We start from the raw sequence: 15,252 nt of genomic DNA, 5'->3' as shown, positions 1-15,252 counted from the left end.
ATATTAAAGATTTGATTCCCTGCTAATTACTCTACTTGGCACTGATATAGCTTTAAAGTTACAGGAACTATCCTTCAATTAAAGGGAGGTATTATAGTCATAACTCTAAGATCTACAGCAATGGAAATGATTTTAAATATTTTATCACTTCTATTTAATGATTATGTTTACCACACATTTTTTTCAGATTAACAGCCCTAAAGACTGGTGGGGATGGCTTTCCTGGTGGAGGTGGCTAGATGGGTGTTTATATCATAGATCTTTTTTTCTCCTTTCCAAAATTATGGAAAGATTATTGATTAAAAAATTAGATTTTTCTTAGAACTATACAAATTACAAAGTTATTTAGATTAAGGAAAAAAGTGATTTTCCCTGTGTTTACTAGCCTTGTTTTGCTGTCTTTCAGGAATTCAAGGCAAAATTAAGAGAATGGGATAAGAAGGGGACAAGCTGCCAAAATTGTCTCATTTATTTAGATGCTCAACAAAAATTATTGTCCAAGAAACGTAGTTTATTTCAGGTAAAATTCCTACCTTCCTGCTTTAGGAAGAAAATGAGCTGTTAGCTCAGCTAGAGTTATTTTAACTTTATTTAAAAAATCTGAACACCACTAAGCTTACAGTGGATCTGACAATACATGGCTATATTGGTAGTGAATACATTGCATTAGGTAAGGCAGACCCATACAGAAAGATCTAATGATGCATACAGTTATTTTAATTTTGTTTTTCTCGTGAAAATGAGAAAAAGTATCATGATGAAAATGACAATATTCCTGATTTTAAAAAAACTGCAAAAAGCAGTGTGCGTTCCTTTTTACTTTTTTAAGTACACCGTGGAGATACTTTTATCTTCTGTGCTATTTACTAATAATGCAATTAATTGTGATGACAAGTTATTGAAAAATATCTTACCAAGTAAGTAGTACATGCCATTACTATGTTGACTCAAATATAAAGTTCCTTCAAAACCAAGAGATCCCTCATTTTTTTAAAGATCATAAATATGCATTAATGTAATTCATGCAGAAAAATTGATTTCTGTATCCTACTCCAAAATCAGACTTGGCATTGTTTTTTGGATCACTTATACCTTTTTTATCATATTTTTCACTTTCAAGTTACCATTCACTCCTTGTCTGACTTCGTGATTCTTTTTTACTTACCAGTTTGCTTACTACTTTTTTTATATAGCCTGTTGATCTAGCATATTTTGCTTTTTCTAATTGCTTCCAATTCAGAACAAAATAGATTTAATGATGTCTTGATGACCTATCCTGCTCTAAAAAAATTAGAAAATAACTTACAGATTAACTGGGTCACAAGACAGCTCGAAACTTAAGTAAGTGGAAGCCATTTACGTTGCTAACTAGTAATCCCCTTTTCCACTGTTACTAAGCTCATTGGATCTTAATCTAGTGAAACGCTTTCTTAGCAATTCCTATGAGAGCCTTTACCTGTAGCCAGAGTTTCTAAGGGTGACAGATAAGGTTTGGGTTTAGATGCTAAAAGCATTCTATTGCAACTATTGAACTTCCGTACAAACGTGTTAAAAAAGCAAGGCTTTGACTAGACAAAACTACTTTTGCAACTATGTTGCTTATATAGTTAGACAAGTCAAAATAGAGTACTCAAGGTGGTCATCCACAATTTTCTGTTGAGACTTACATCACTGCCATCTGTGAACTGTCTTTGAAGACAATTTTCTTCAAGACTGTAACATAACACCAACTAGTTTATTAAATAGAAATCTGATGAACTGTTAGCCCTTAACTGTATTAAAAAGCTTCGATTGGTCCTGTGTCTTTGTCTCAGATTCCTCTTTTGTGAGGTCTTTGATTTCCAGCTGGAGTCTTGCGCCATATTTTTCACAGGATGTTTTGACATTACGATATGTTAGACTCCGTAACTTAGATGTCAGGGGGACCTTCAGTTATTACCTATAGAAATGAAACTTACCTGCAAATTTCTTTTGGCTTTTGATTTGATACGCAGCCAGTGCTCAGTTCTGCTTAGGTGCTCATCCAACACAAATTAGGGGAACATAGTTGATGACATCAAAAGCTGACTAAAGCATGCCTTTTTGCAGTCCTTATCCATGAAGTATGATATTTGTAACCCTATGTATTTTTAATATACATTTTCATGCTCAGCTTCATCTCTGCACATGATACATGGCTTCCAGGTTATATTTCGTTGTCATTTTTCATCTAATTCTCAGTCTTCTGAAAGATTACTGCTGCTTGTTAATCTCCCAGTAGAGGGATGCATGTGGATAATTTTTTAAACAGCAAAACCAGTTACCATAGTAATTATGCTTCTTCACGATGCCTGTGAATTCACAAATACTGGCCGTACTGATTTTCTGAAGTATTGGATTTAGGATTTTAATTGGTACCAGAATGGAGTGTGGGACTCCGCAGAATGTGCAAATGATTATTCCCCAAGTTTAAGGATAATGATATCAAAGAAGTACAGTTACTGTAGTAACTGAGCTGTTTATACATGAACTATGTAACGCTAGTCCTCCTGTCAAAGGTTAATGTCTATCCTGAGGCGCGCACACACACAACTCCTACTGAGTTCAGTGAATCACAGAGGAACATTTCCCTCAAATTATTTTTTATAGGTAACTGCTTTGAGTAGGTCATCATATTCACCTTCTTCACATTTGGGGCTAATTAACATCAGGTGCTAGGGAAATACACAGTAGAGGAGAAAAATCCTTGAAAAATATTCTGTGCCCTTGAAAGTTTCTGAAGCGTTTTTCTTACTGAGGACAAAGAACTTCAGTCTAAAACAAGGAAGTATCCTCTAGAGAAGTAATGCAAACTGTTACAATTGTGCCATCTTTTCTAAGAAAATGCTGGTGGAAATGGAAATAGTAGTAATGGTTTGGTCCGTACAACTTACATATAATTATTGAATTTCATTTAAAATATTTTCTTGTTTTATAGAAGCAGACCCAGAATGATCAATTCCAAATAAGCGATAAGAAACAAACCCAAGAAGAGGTAGTTACGTATGGACAGCCCGAAAGTGAAAAGGATGAGCTGATTATTGAAAAGCTAAAGGCAACTGTGAATGAAATAGCAATAAACAAGAATAAACTAGAAGAGGAAAATCTGAAACTCCGGGAGGATCTAAAAATGTACCAAAACCAATGCCAGGTAGTAATAGTTTTTCTTTTTCATGATGACTGTGGAAATAATGTTGGAGAATTAATTACTTAAGAGTATACTTTAAAAAGTTGTAGTGAGATGCCTATATAAAAGATCTGTACATTAGGCATATTCTTTGCAGGAGCACAGAATGAGCTGTGAACAGTACAATTTGTTGAGTAACACTTGAAGAGAAAACAGAAATATGTTTGATATGTAGTAGTATATTTTATTCTTGTCTGTTTATCGAGGGTTTTTTTAACTTTCCAATAGCCATAGCGCCTACAGGAACTTAGCCTAGTTCACTTGGTTCCTTGTATATAAATGACTTCTATGAAATCTCTTCAGCTGATTTACACCTTGTTGTACGCTGTGCCACATAGCTAGTAAATAAGCATCTAGAAAAGTGTATGGTATACTTTATTATTGAGAGAAGATGTTGCAGTCAGTGAATTATTAAGTTGCTGGCCATGTGAAGAACCAACCATCAGTTTTTATCTTACCCCCAGTTTACCGTTTTTCAACATAGCATTGCTCTAGGAAGACAGCCATTTGGGCCTCTTGTTTCAGTTGTGACATATGAGTTCTGACAAGATTGAGATAATACAAAATCTTTACAGCCTTTTGTATTAGCTATGCTTGAAACAGATCAGGAATGAGATTCTTGTTGCTATTTTTTTCTGGTAACATACATAAATTATGCTTTTGCTTATTTATTTAAACACTTCAATGTTCAGTAATATATTGAGTGGCCTATAATAACCTCGACTCTGGAGAAAGATAATCTATTTCTGTTTATAGACAACCTTGAAGAGTTATAACTGCATATGCAATATACTTTATAGGAATTAACATACATATGGTGGAGGTTAATATCAGGTATTGGCAGAACAGCCAAGTTTAGCGCATGTGATTTTTATACATTTAATTTGCACATTAGTTCACGGAGTCATTTGTCTGTATACAAGCTATCAGTATGCAAGCAAAAACCTCAGTTTTGGGGCCTGCTAAAAGGCTGCCATCAAAAGTATTGGAACTAGAATAGGAGTGGAACAAATCATGGCAATTGGAGCAGGTGGATATATGCTGTACAACAGAGAGAGTAGATGTCATTGTGCTGTAGCCTTTAAGAAAATCTTCAAGCAAGAGGCTTTTTGGAATTGTGTGCATAGAATGCAGGATCTGTAGGACGCACTGAAGACTTTTTAAGTAGAAGTGGAACTAGGTGTATATAACATTGTCAGCTAAAGGGCAGAAAGTTGTGGAATACCTGTGCTGGTAGTGTGGAATAAAAAAGATGATGGAACATCTCATTCTGGGCGTCATCTCAAGGCATGTGGAGGAAAAGAAAGCTATCAGAAGCACTCAACATGGATTCACCAAGGGGGAATCATGTCTGACTAACTGTGATGGCATGACCAGTTGGATAGATGAGGGGAGGGCAGTGGATGTTGTCTACCTTGACTTAAGCAAGGCATCTAACACCGTCTCCCACAGCATCCTCATAGGGAAGCTTAGGAAGTGTGGGTTAGATGAATGGGCAGTGGGGTGGATAGATAACTGGTTGAAAGACAGAGCTCAGAGGGTAGTGGTTAGGGGCACAGAGTCTAGTTGGAGGTCATTGATGAGTGGTGTTCCCCAGGGGTCAGTACTGCGTCCAGTCCTCTTCAATATATTCATCAATGACCTGGATGAGGGGATAGAGTGCACCCTCAGCAAGTTTGCTGATGACACAAAGCTGGGTGGGGTGGCTGACACACCGGAAGGCTGTGCCACCATACAGAGAGACCTGGACAGGGTGGAGAGTTGGGCAGAGAGGAACCTTATGAAATTCAACAAGGGCAAGTGTAGGGTGCTGCACCTGGGGAGGAATAACCCCCTGCACCAGTCCAGGTCGGGGGCTGACCTGCTGGAGAGCAGCTCAGCTGAGAGAGACCTGGGAGTCCTGGTGGACAACAGGATGACCGTGAGCCAGCAATGTGCCCTTGTGGCCAAGAAGGCCAATGGCATCCTGGGGTGCATCAAGAAGAGTGTGGCCAGCAGGTCGAGGGAGGTCATCCTCCCCCTCTACTCTGCCCTGCTGAGGCTGCATTTGGAGCACTGTGTCCCGTTCTGGGCTCCCCGGTTCAAGAAGGACAGGGAACTGCTGGAGAGGGTGCAGCAGAGAGCTACCAAGATGATTAGGGGACGGGAACATCTCTCTTATGAAGAAAGGCTGAAGGATTTGGGTCTCTTCAGTCTGGAAAAAAGACAACTGAGGGGGGATCTTACCAATGCTTATGAATACTGAAAGGGTGGGTGTCAGGAGGATGAGGCCAGGCTCTTTTCAGTGGTGCCCGGTGACAGGACAAGAGGTAACGGGCACAAACTTGAGCATAGGAAGTTCCACCTAAACATGAGGAGGAACTTCTTTACTTTGAGGGTGGCAGAGCCCTGGCACAGGCTGCCCAGGCAGGTTTTGGAGTCTCCGTCTCTGGAGACATTCAAAACCCACCTGGACGTGTTCCTGTGCAACCTGCTCTGGGTGACCCTGCTCTGGCAGGGGGGTTGGACTAGGTGATCTCCAGAGGTCCCTTCCAACCCTACCATTCTGTGATTCTGTGAAATGGGAATCTTGGTGGGGAGAAGGCTGATGGCAATGACAGCAAGCGTAGTATTATCCTCATATATCTTCTATGCCTATGACCATTTCCTGTCTGCTTCTAAATATTTCTGTCATCCTATTAATTAGCAAGCAAACAGTGATAAGGTGAAACGTATGGAAGGCCAGTTTGTTGGCTGTACAGCAAATACGAACTTTAGAAGACCCAAACTGAGACCGCAGACTATTTTGCTATCTTATGAATGGTCAGACAAACTGACAATTCATAAATGCCAAAAAGTCAGGCATACATGAGACGCAGCCTGAAAACATCATGCAGGAGGCTTGGTTCTTGAAAGTCTTTATTAAGTCGTCTGCTGGACACTAATTTACATCGAAATACAGCATATAATTGTATTACAAAGGTTGAACAGCTTTGAGTAGAATTAGAACAGGAGCTGATCAGGAATTTTTTGAGACCTCCTTTGGGTATCAAACACAGCAAGCTAGTTGAAGCAAACCTTTTCACAGAAGAAAAGAGAGGATTTGGCAAATTTTTGAACTTGAAACAGATTCTTAAAAAGTTATATTTCATTAGATATTTTACAAACTAAACCTAAAGTTTTCTGCTTCAAAATTCATTTTCATTTTGGTGTTTTAATTAGATGTAATAGATATTTCCTAAAATAATAAGTGGTACATCTCTAAATGATTTTTTTGAAGTGATGTGTGAAACTCTTGACCTGAAGTTCTGTTTCAATTATTATTGTGGCTGCTGCTGTGGCTGCTGTTGTTCATGCTATTATTATAATTCACGGAAGAAAATACAATTTATGTAAATATGTACGATGACTGCAGTCTTGCCACAGATGGTACGTGTTTCACCACACAGTTGTGCAGCATTCATTCCCCTTATCCACCCCAGAATGAAATCAGAGGGGTAGTAACCCTCCCTGAGCTTCATATATTATAAAATAATTGTGGTTATTTCTTGAATGTTGAAGTCATGAAGATGATCACGAGCAAGTCTTGCAGACAATTTTAACAATTCATTAGGCTTTATTTCACTTGAATATGCCCTGACTTGCATTTCTGAGTTTAAAAAAGCACTCTCAGCCTTTATCTAACAAAGGATAAGATGAATGAATCTGTATATGCAATCCTTATAAAAAACGTAAAAGCGCTTCGTATCTGTCTTCAGCAGCCCTTTCAGCCAGAGGAAAACCACAGGCTTCTTGGAAGGAAGGTCATTCTCATGTGAGGCTCTAAGGGAAATAGACCTTTGAAGTTCCTGCATGCGGTGTCATTTCTGGATTCCGGTTGTCTTTTGAAAGTTCAAAGGCTTTATTTTTGCTTTTAAACGTGGAAACTATATTGAAATAAAATGAAGAAATGATGAAAAATGCTACCATTTTTTAGTGTAATAGTTTTAAAGGCAAAGGATCAACATCCTTGGAAAATCCTTTTTCTTTTTGTACTCTGGAACGTGCTTTTGGATCTTGGGTGAGAGGAAATAAGGATTCTCTGGATATTATTATTGCAATAATTTGATTATTATTGCTACTTTTGTTATTTGTGATTTATATGTCCAAGTTCTTATCTTTAGTATGTTTTCAGTATATTTTGGGGGAATTCTGATTTTTTGGGGAATTCAGATTTTAGGATGCCAAACATAACGTGTATCTTTGGGTTGTCTATCACATTATCAATCAGAAATTAAAGGTACAATAGAGATAAGATTTGTGGAGTCTCTAAGAAAAATCTTTTTGTGATTGCTTAAAATTTTGTAATGTTCATTCAAATAAGCAATTAGCTCCATGGAGATAGAACTAGTTTTGGAGATGATTGAGTACATACCTTATCTAAGTACTTAAGTCTAGATGTATCTGCTCCGAGCTTCCAGGCAATGTTTAATGAAGACATGCACCTAATCCTGCTTTTCTGTAGCCTTTTAGTTTTCAAGCTTATAAATTTGGAAATGCTGTTAGGAAAATAGAAAATGCAAGTTACTTATGGCACTAATTCTGCATGTGAAGCCTGTACTAGGGTACAGAACCTGCTGAAACAAGCAGACTGTGTATTTTAGATGTATTTAGTACAATGAAGAACTTCTGAATGGTGTTTCCTGTGATAGTTTCAGAGACAGATGCATTGGAACATTGCAAGAGCTAAAGAATATTCAGCATCTTATTTTTTAGATGACATTTCCGGAGAAAGGAACTGACATGAAAGCAGTGCCTTTTTCAGAAATGAAACTCAAAATAAAAACGTGTATGTCCTTTCACACAAATTATACAGGTATCAAAAATTATGTGTTAAAATAACAGCATTTTGAGCCACTACTGTCTCATTTTATTTAACTATTTATGTATTTGCTTGTGTCTTTAGAACATGGAGGCCGAATTTTCAGAAATGAGAAATGAGCTGCAGTCACGGGATGCTCTTTGGAGAAGGATACAACTGGAATGCCACCAGTTGCATACAGAAATATTGAAAATCGGGGAGTATAAAGATATGCAGGAAATTCAAATAAAGTATGTATGTTGAAAGCTTTTAAACATTAAACAATTTAAACATTTTAAAAAATATTTAAATTAACAAGTACTTCTAAGCTAATAACTTTTCTTACATTTGATTTAAATTAAGTCTGTTTAAAAAGATACTCTGGATTCAAATGTCAGATTTTAAACAATTTTCAAATAAACATTTTCATTAGCCATTATATATGACAAGGTTGTGGGCAATAGATGGGGGCTCTGCTAAAAGGCTTTAATGCTGCCTAGATCTTTACAAATCAATGCATTTAATTTATTTCTATTTACATATTAACAGTGCCTTTCATTTTCTCAGCATTAAAACACTTTGGAAGTAGTGCAATTAAGATTTTCGCTAACCTCCTTTGAGGAAAATGTTCATCCTTTTATGGTTTACCTAATCTACCCCAGCTATTTGAGATTGTATGAAATACCATGTACAAGACATTTCATGATTCTTTCTGCACGCACTTGCACTGTCCTTAATCTCCAGATATCTTCCAAGATTGAACTTGGTTTAGGCCAAATCTTTTCGTTGTTTGGTTTTTTCCCATCAGTGAGCAGGTCTTACACAGTTTTACACTGAGGAGAGCATACTGTAAGGTAGAGGTTATTGAACGTTCTGCTTGTTTCGTGTTTTGTTTATTTCTTATTTAAAGGCATCAATCATCTTGTGTGCAAATTACTGAGCAACTTGAAAATAAAAATGCTGAGTTATTACTATTGGCACAAAGTCAAGAACACCAACGAGAAGAGCTAAACAAGGTATTTCACATTGTTAAATATTTCTTAAGTACAATATGTGATTTTAGAAAGAGAGCAGAGTACTGACCTAGGGTACGTGCATACGCGGAAGAGATCAGGAGGATAAATTGTGGCTTTAGGAGAGTATAGAGTTTTCTTATATGAAAAAGTTTTCATATATGGTTACATTTCTGGAGGCAGTTGTGTAGCTGGACAACTATGTGTTGTACGCACATAGTGTCATTCTGTGCGCTAACCACACAGCTAGCTACCTCATTGAAATAACGGGAGAGACCGTGCCTAAGCATATTCAGGTAACACCTTGCATGTAATAAACCCACCAAGGCATGAGTAATTCATAGGCTATAGGAGGTAGGCAGTAGTTTGTAGGCGGTCTCAGACGCGAGATATGCCAACAGATCAACAGATACGAGTTACTGTGGCAGGTACCCACACGAGGCTGAGCTTAACCAGTCACCTGCTGCACGGTCTGGGGCAGTGCGCTTCTGTTTGAACTATGCATCATATTGCATTGCATTGCAGAAGTGCTGCGTGCAAGCAGTAGCGGCATGGCACTGTGGAATGGCATATGGCTTGGCAGGCCAAAACACTTTGGGAGTAGAGGATTCTCAGAACTCATCTCACAGGCATGTTGTGGTTTTGCTGAGTAGCAATGTAGGCAGGAATATCTCTAATTGCATTCAGCTGACTTGGATGCAGCCATTTTCGCATGGTAGTAATGATCTAGCTCTTAGGTTTTTCGCATCTACATCTATTTGTTTACAATTCTAGAATTTCTGTGTAGTTTGCATAAATAAAAATTAAATGCCATCTGCTACTGATTGTGTACAGTACTGTGAGGAATTATTAAAATGGGTTCAAAGGTTGTTCTGCTAGCTTTTGTTTTTACTAGCTTTTGCTAGTTTTGTTTCTTACATAATACAAAAGTCTATCAGTACTTAATTGTTGGTTATAGTAGAAAGATTATGAAAACAAATTTTGTGTTGATTCTTTGGAGAACTCTGCACAGGAGATAGTGCAGAAAGTTTGACCTTAAACGCTGTATATAATGGAAAGAGAGATTCTCATAAAGTGATTTACCATATATACTCTTTGTTTCTAACATAGTTTCTCATTAAAGAGTCTCTAGATATTGATTTATTTATATTGCTCCCAAGTTAATTTAGGCGGCATTAAACTTATTTTAAACCTAAATTAACTTAGGAGCAATATAAATAAATCATACTTAGGTTTGTTGAATGGATATTTCCTTGGGTATTCTTTGCCGTAAATTCCAATTCTTAAAATTAACATCATTTTTATTACATTCTTTTAAAATGTTAATTTAAATGCCTTGTGTTTTGTTCATTTCTAATACTAAATAAGCAAATGAAAACACAAGAGAAGGATTGAAAAAAGACGTAAAAATAAAGCCCTGTGCACTGACTCATGAAGACATTTTATTATAAAATTTCAAAAATCTCTGATTTGGTTAGAAGAGTTGGTATCTTGGAAGCAACAGCAAAAAAGTCACTAGTAGGTAGTAAGTGATGCAATCATATTTACTGCACAACATTTTTTCTTTTTGAAACATATTTGCTACAGATAAGAAACCATCTTTATCGAGAGGAGCAGTCCCACCGCTCTGAGCAGGAACGAATGAAGACAGAAATCTCTGACCTGACAGAAGAGCTTCATCAGAAGGAGATCACTATAGCAACTATCATGGAGAAAGCTAGTCTTCTGGAAGGACAGTTAAAAATGGAGTTAGAGATAAAAGACAAATTGTTAGCAAAACAACAGGTATGCAAGCAGGCAAAACCAGCCTAGTTCATTTTATTCCACGCTATCGATGATGACATACATTCTGCGAAAAAAGACATTACATTTCTTTCCGTAGTTTTCATCAGCAGTGCTGTAATATCTGTGAAGTATTACTAAAGCAGCCAAATTGATACTGGAACAAGAAAACAACGTAAATGTCAACTGTACATCAAAATGGCAATGCATTCTGACCATCAAACTTAGTTACCATTTTAACATGCAAAAGATCTTGAAAACTTCCAGTTTGATGTTATTGTGTGTGCCTTATCATTAGAACCGTTTATTAGGTTATCTAGAATGTTTCCTAATTTTTCAATTTTTTTTAAAGCTTTCTGAAGAATGTTACAAATCTGCTTAGAAAAGTCTGGTAATTTTAAAGCTGAAGACTGTAACATCGCCCATTTGCCATTTAATGGCAAATTTCAGTTTTAAAAAGAAATGGTATCTTCATTACTTAAGTTTTGTAAACCAAAAGAACCTTCATATTTAGAGTTTCTGGGTACCTCTGTGGTTTCTGAGAGGGTCGCTGCATATTGAAAATTGTGATTAATGAAATACTTTCCTCTTGACAAAAGGAAAGTTAATGTTTGGGGAAATGAGAGTTGTCTCCTACTTTATGACACTCTTTACCAGGCCATATTCCCTGTCATGTCACTAGAAGAGTGGATGTCGTTCCTAGGCTTCATGATTCGGAATCCAGTTTCAGTGGCCTGCAAAATCTGTCCCTCTTTGTATCTCGTAACTGCATGTGACCTCTCTTATTTTCCTAAGTGATTACTTCATTCAAAAAGGTAAATAAAATCAGAGGTATTGCATTTTTATATCTTCTATAGATGGTTTAAGACTTCTTTCTGCTTTAGGATTGCTGTACTTAAAAAAGAGTTATTATAGTTAGTTTCATAATTCTTTGTGTATATTCTGTGAAATTGAACTTACATATATCTATACTCAGTGTTATTTCAAGTTAACAGTAACATTTAACGAAGAAATTAATCTTTTCCTAGTTGTTGGATTTCCGATACAACGTTATCAAATCTGAAAACACACATCTAAAAGAGATGGTGGAAAACCAGGAGTGTAAAAGTTGCACGGTAATGATTTTTAATGTATGCAATATGTGGAAATGCAGAACAGTTACTTGTATTTATTGTAAATGCAGATTGAGATCATGGCAGATTTAGAGATTTCTGGCTTGCGTAACATAAATAAATAAATAAAAAGAAGGTGTATGACATAATCAAAAGCAAGTGGTGTTTACACACAGCCTGAAGATGGGTATAGCTAGGAATAATTTTGACGTTAATAGTAGTAAACTAGACGCAAGCTAAATTTTTCACTAACAGTGTAGACACTAAACAGTTTCTGGGCACCTATTTTTTGTAAGTGATGTTATTTATTTCAGAAAATATTTATTTTTAAACAGTCGTCATTCTCACAGATACAAAAATATGTCCCTTTTTTACTATTTTATCCCTTTGTTCATATGATATTTAAGTAACAGTGTAAAAAACTGACACATTTTGCTCCCACCCAGCTTATTTTCGGTTTAGTATTTAATTCTCTCCAAACAGGAGATATTTAAAGTTTAATTCATAAAAAGTGCACCATAATATCATGTAGAACTATAGTTTGTATGGATATAATAAATATTATACACGTTGCCTTACACAAAAAGCTTCAAAATGTCCCCTGCTTACAGAACATCTGTAGTTATTGTATCTATCACTAAGAAAAACACTGGCATGTTGCTTGTAAATACTGCTGTAAATACATCTTTGGGGGATTTGTCGCCTGTTAATTGCCTTTTTGTAGACTGACAAATACATGAAAGAATCTCACATTCCCCACACCCTTAAAATAGTAGATGTCTATCAATCAGTGATGTATTACCTATATATACACATACAATGTTATGGATATAGGTATGTGTATATATGAGATATTATTGTGGAAACATCAATGGATGTGTGTATGCATATCTAGCTCTTCTCTACAATGATAATTGTTCATGAAGTTTGAGAAGAGCTGTTTGGCAAGAATCCTTGTAGGTACCACGTGTTTGTTAAATTGTAACAGTAAAATCCAGTTACTAGCTATACCAAGGTCACTACACGTGTCAATGCGTTTGTGGATTTAATAATTATTTCCTGGTTTACTAGTGTATTGTGAGGATCTAAACATTAAAGATTGTGAGGTGCTTGGATATTAAGACTGCAGGGGCTGGAGAGATTTTTACGGATGTGTTTGTACAGGATGGTAGAGCACTACACAGACCCCCTCAAACTAGTGCCAGCCTAAGTAGTATGGTGTAAGACATCATCAGGCAGGGTTACTTGTTTAGATTTCAAAGGCAACGTAGCCGTGCCAGCTCAGTTTTGGGGTTCATGCCATTATAACTGTACTGCTGGTTCTAGAGCTATTAGTGGTAAGGTGACATAGCACTCTCCTCCTCCTCTTCTGCCACTCCTCTCCACTTGGGAGACATAGCTGACCGCCTGCCCCCTATCCTTGCACTAAATATTAAATTTTCTTATATTTGCTGGCACTTCCGTGACCGCTTGGATCAAAAATTTCCCCTTAAACTAGCTAAGCAAGGCAAGGTTTACAGGAAGAGATGACATCAGACCAGTTAGTGCAAGGAATAGACAAGATTTCGGGTGCGGGAGCCCAGTTGTGCTAGCAGTACACTAAGAACCCAGTCCTTAATACTCAGCAGTTACTGGGTTCCCAAAGAATGGGGTAAAGCTAGAAATATATGGAAGCACGACTTAATAAAATATATGGGTTTTTTTAGTCTTTTGTGTGTAGTCTGATAAATCTTTTGACAGTTTTCTGTTGATGACAGTCTTATTGCACATATATTTACACAGTGCAATGCAGTATACTGCAGAGAGGTAGTTCCAAATTAGCTAGCTCGGCGTGCAGCATAGGCTTCATGGAATAAGTGACAGGACAAAAAAGGACTGGCCAGTCAGCTTCCAGAACTACGCTCCGTCTTCCCCTCTTGATATTCTAGTCAATGGGCCTCTTTAGCCCCTGGTCGCAGTGCACGTGTTGCTTGCACTTCCAGTGTTTTGACTTTTATACCATGTGGGCTGACCCCACTGAGAAGCAGGGTTTAGTAACACTGACGGAGAGCACCGTGCTAATGTGGCTTTACTGCTTCTGAAGCTGAAGGTGACTGTATCTCGGCACAGATATTAAATTGTGCCTGTAGACATAGCCGGTATGTAGGATAGTAATGAACTTCTATAATTTTTCTTGCTATTTTTGGTGGAATTGTTACTGGAGGGAGCAATACAGTCTGCAGCTATAGCTGTTATGGTTGCTTTTATGTCATAAGTTTTACAAAGCAAGCAATGAATTTACAACAATAATATTTTGAATGCATGTTTGTTGAGAAATTTTAATTTGTTTTATTGTGTTACAGAGGCTGCTATCCCTTCTTTCCCATTTATCTAGTGGTTGTTTTTTTTTCTGGAGGCAATTCTCGTGGTTTGCTCTAAGTGCTGCATGATTATATATGGTAGCTAGGTCTTTCTTTAGCATAGAACATTGTTTTGTGTTTGCTTGGTAAAAATACTGACATCCATTTATTGAGGAAAAAATGACTATTTAATGATGTTTTTATCTCCTTTCACAGAGTATAGATTTATCTAACAAAGGACATGGAAATTTCACAGCTTCCATTAACAAACTAGAACATGAGAATGTAAAATTACAAAACGGTCTTGTTAAACTACAAAATGACACAGAAACATCAATACTGGGTTGCATGGATACATATGGAGAAACAGAGCACAGCTACCATACCCATTCAAAGATGCACGCAAAGGAAGAGAGGTAATATTTAGGTTGTACACATATATGAAACTTCCTGTAAGGCTTTTGGAAGCATCTAACTGGGCCAAGCTCTTAAGCTTTTTTCCCGTTTCTGTTCATTCGGAACTCCCATCGACACAAATATCAGACCTAGTTAGCATATTTGTAAGAATTTCCTACATTTTTCCAGGTGGCTAACTGAATTTGGCAATAAATGAAGTCCCAGAAATATTTGATCATTATTTTAATATTTGTCACACAAAACAACTTTAAAAACTTTTTATGTGCTGCTTAAGTTATTCTTAGTTCCAGGTTTTGCAAAACAGGACGGAATGTATTTTTACTGCCAAATAAAAACAAGACAAGGAAAGGACATAAAAACCAACATGAGAGGTAAACTGCTCCACAGGAGGTTATCTTAATAAGCAGATTAAACTACAACTCCTGCTGAAAAGCTTTATGCCCTGCCAATTTCATTTGTTGGAAGTTTCATTAAATGTATTTTAATGCCTTGTCTAGTTTTGGTGTTCTTAGGTGACCTGACTTTTACAAGAAACATAATTTCAGATGCCCTGAATAAATCATTA

At 36.9% G+C, this 15,252-nt stretch overlaps 1 protein-coding gene across 1 annotated transcript in view; it reads left to right on the top strand.

Moving 5' to 3' along the window:
- The window catches only part of DEUP1 (deuterosome assembly protein 1), a 43,750-nt gene that overhangs the window by 16,764 nt on the left and 11,734 nt on the right, over positions 1-15,252 (top strand). Inside the window, exons 6-12 of the mRNA XM_074572986.1 lie at positions 407-520; positions 2,957-3,169; positions 8,130-8,275; positions 8,935-9,040; positions 10,625-10,822; positions 11,848-11,934; positions 14,487-14,686. Of these exons, the coding sequence (XP_074429087.1) occupies positions 407-520; positions 2,957-3,169; positions 8,130-8,275; positions 8,935-9,040; positions 10,625-10,822; positions 11,848-11,934; positions 14,487-14,686 (1,064 nt within the window). The remainder of the gene's footprint in view (positions 1-406; positions 521-2,956; positions 3,170-8,129; positions 8,276-8,934; positions 9,041-10,624; positions 10,823-11,847; positions 11,935-14,486; positions 14,687-15,252) is intronic.

This window comes from Larus michahellis, chromosome 1 (assembly GCF_964199755.1).
Source record: "Larus michahellis chromosome 1, bLarMic1.1, whole genome shotgun sequence".
NCBI classification, from domain to species: Eukaryota; Metazoa; Chordata; class Aves; order Charadriiformes; family Laridae; genus Larus; species Larus michahellis.
The sequence above is the reverse complement of the archived record's forward strand: the minus strand, read 5'-3'. Positions and strand labels throughout refer to the sequence as shown.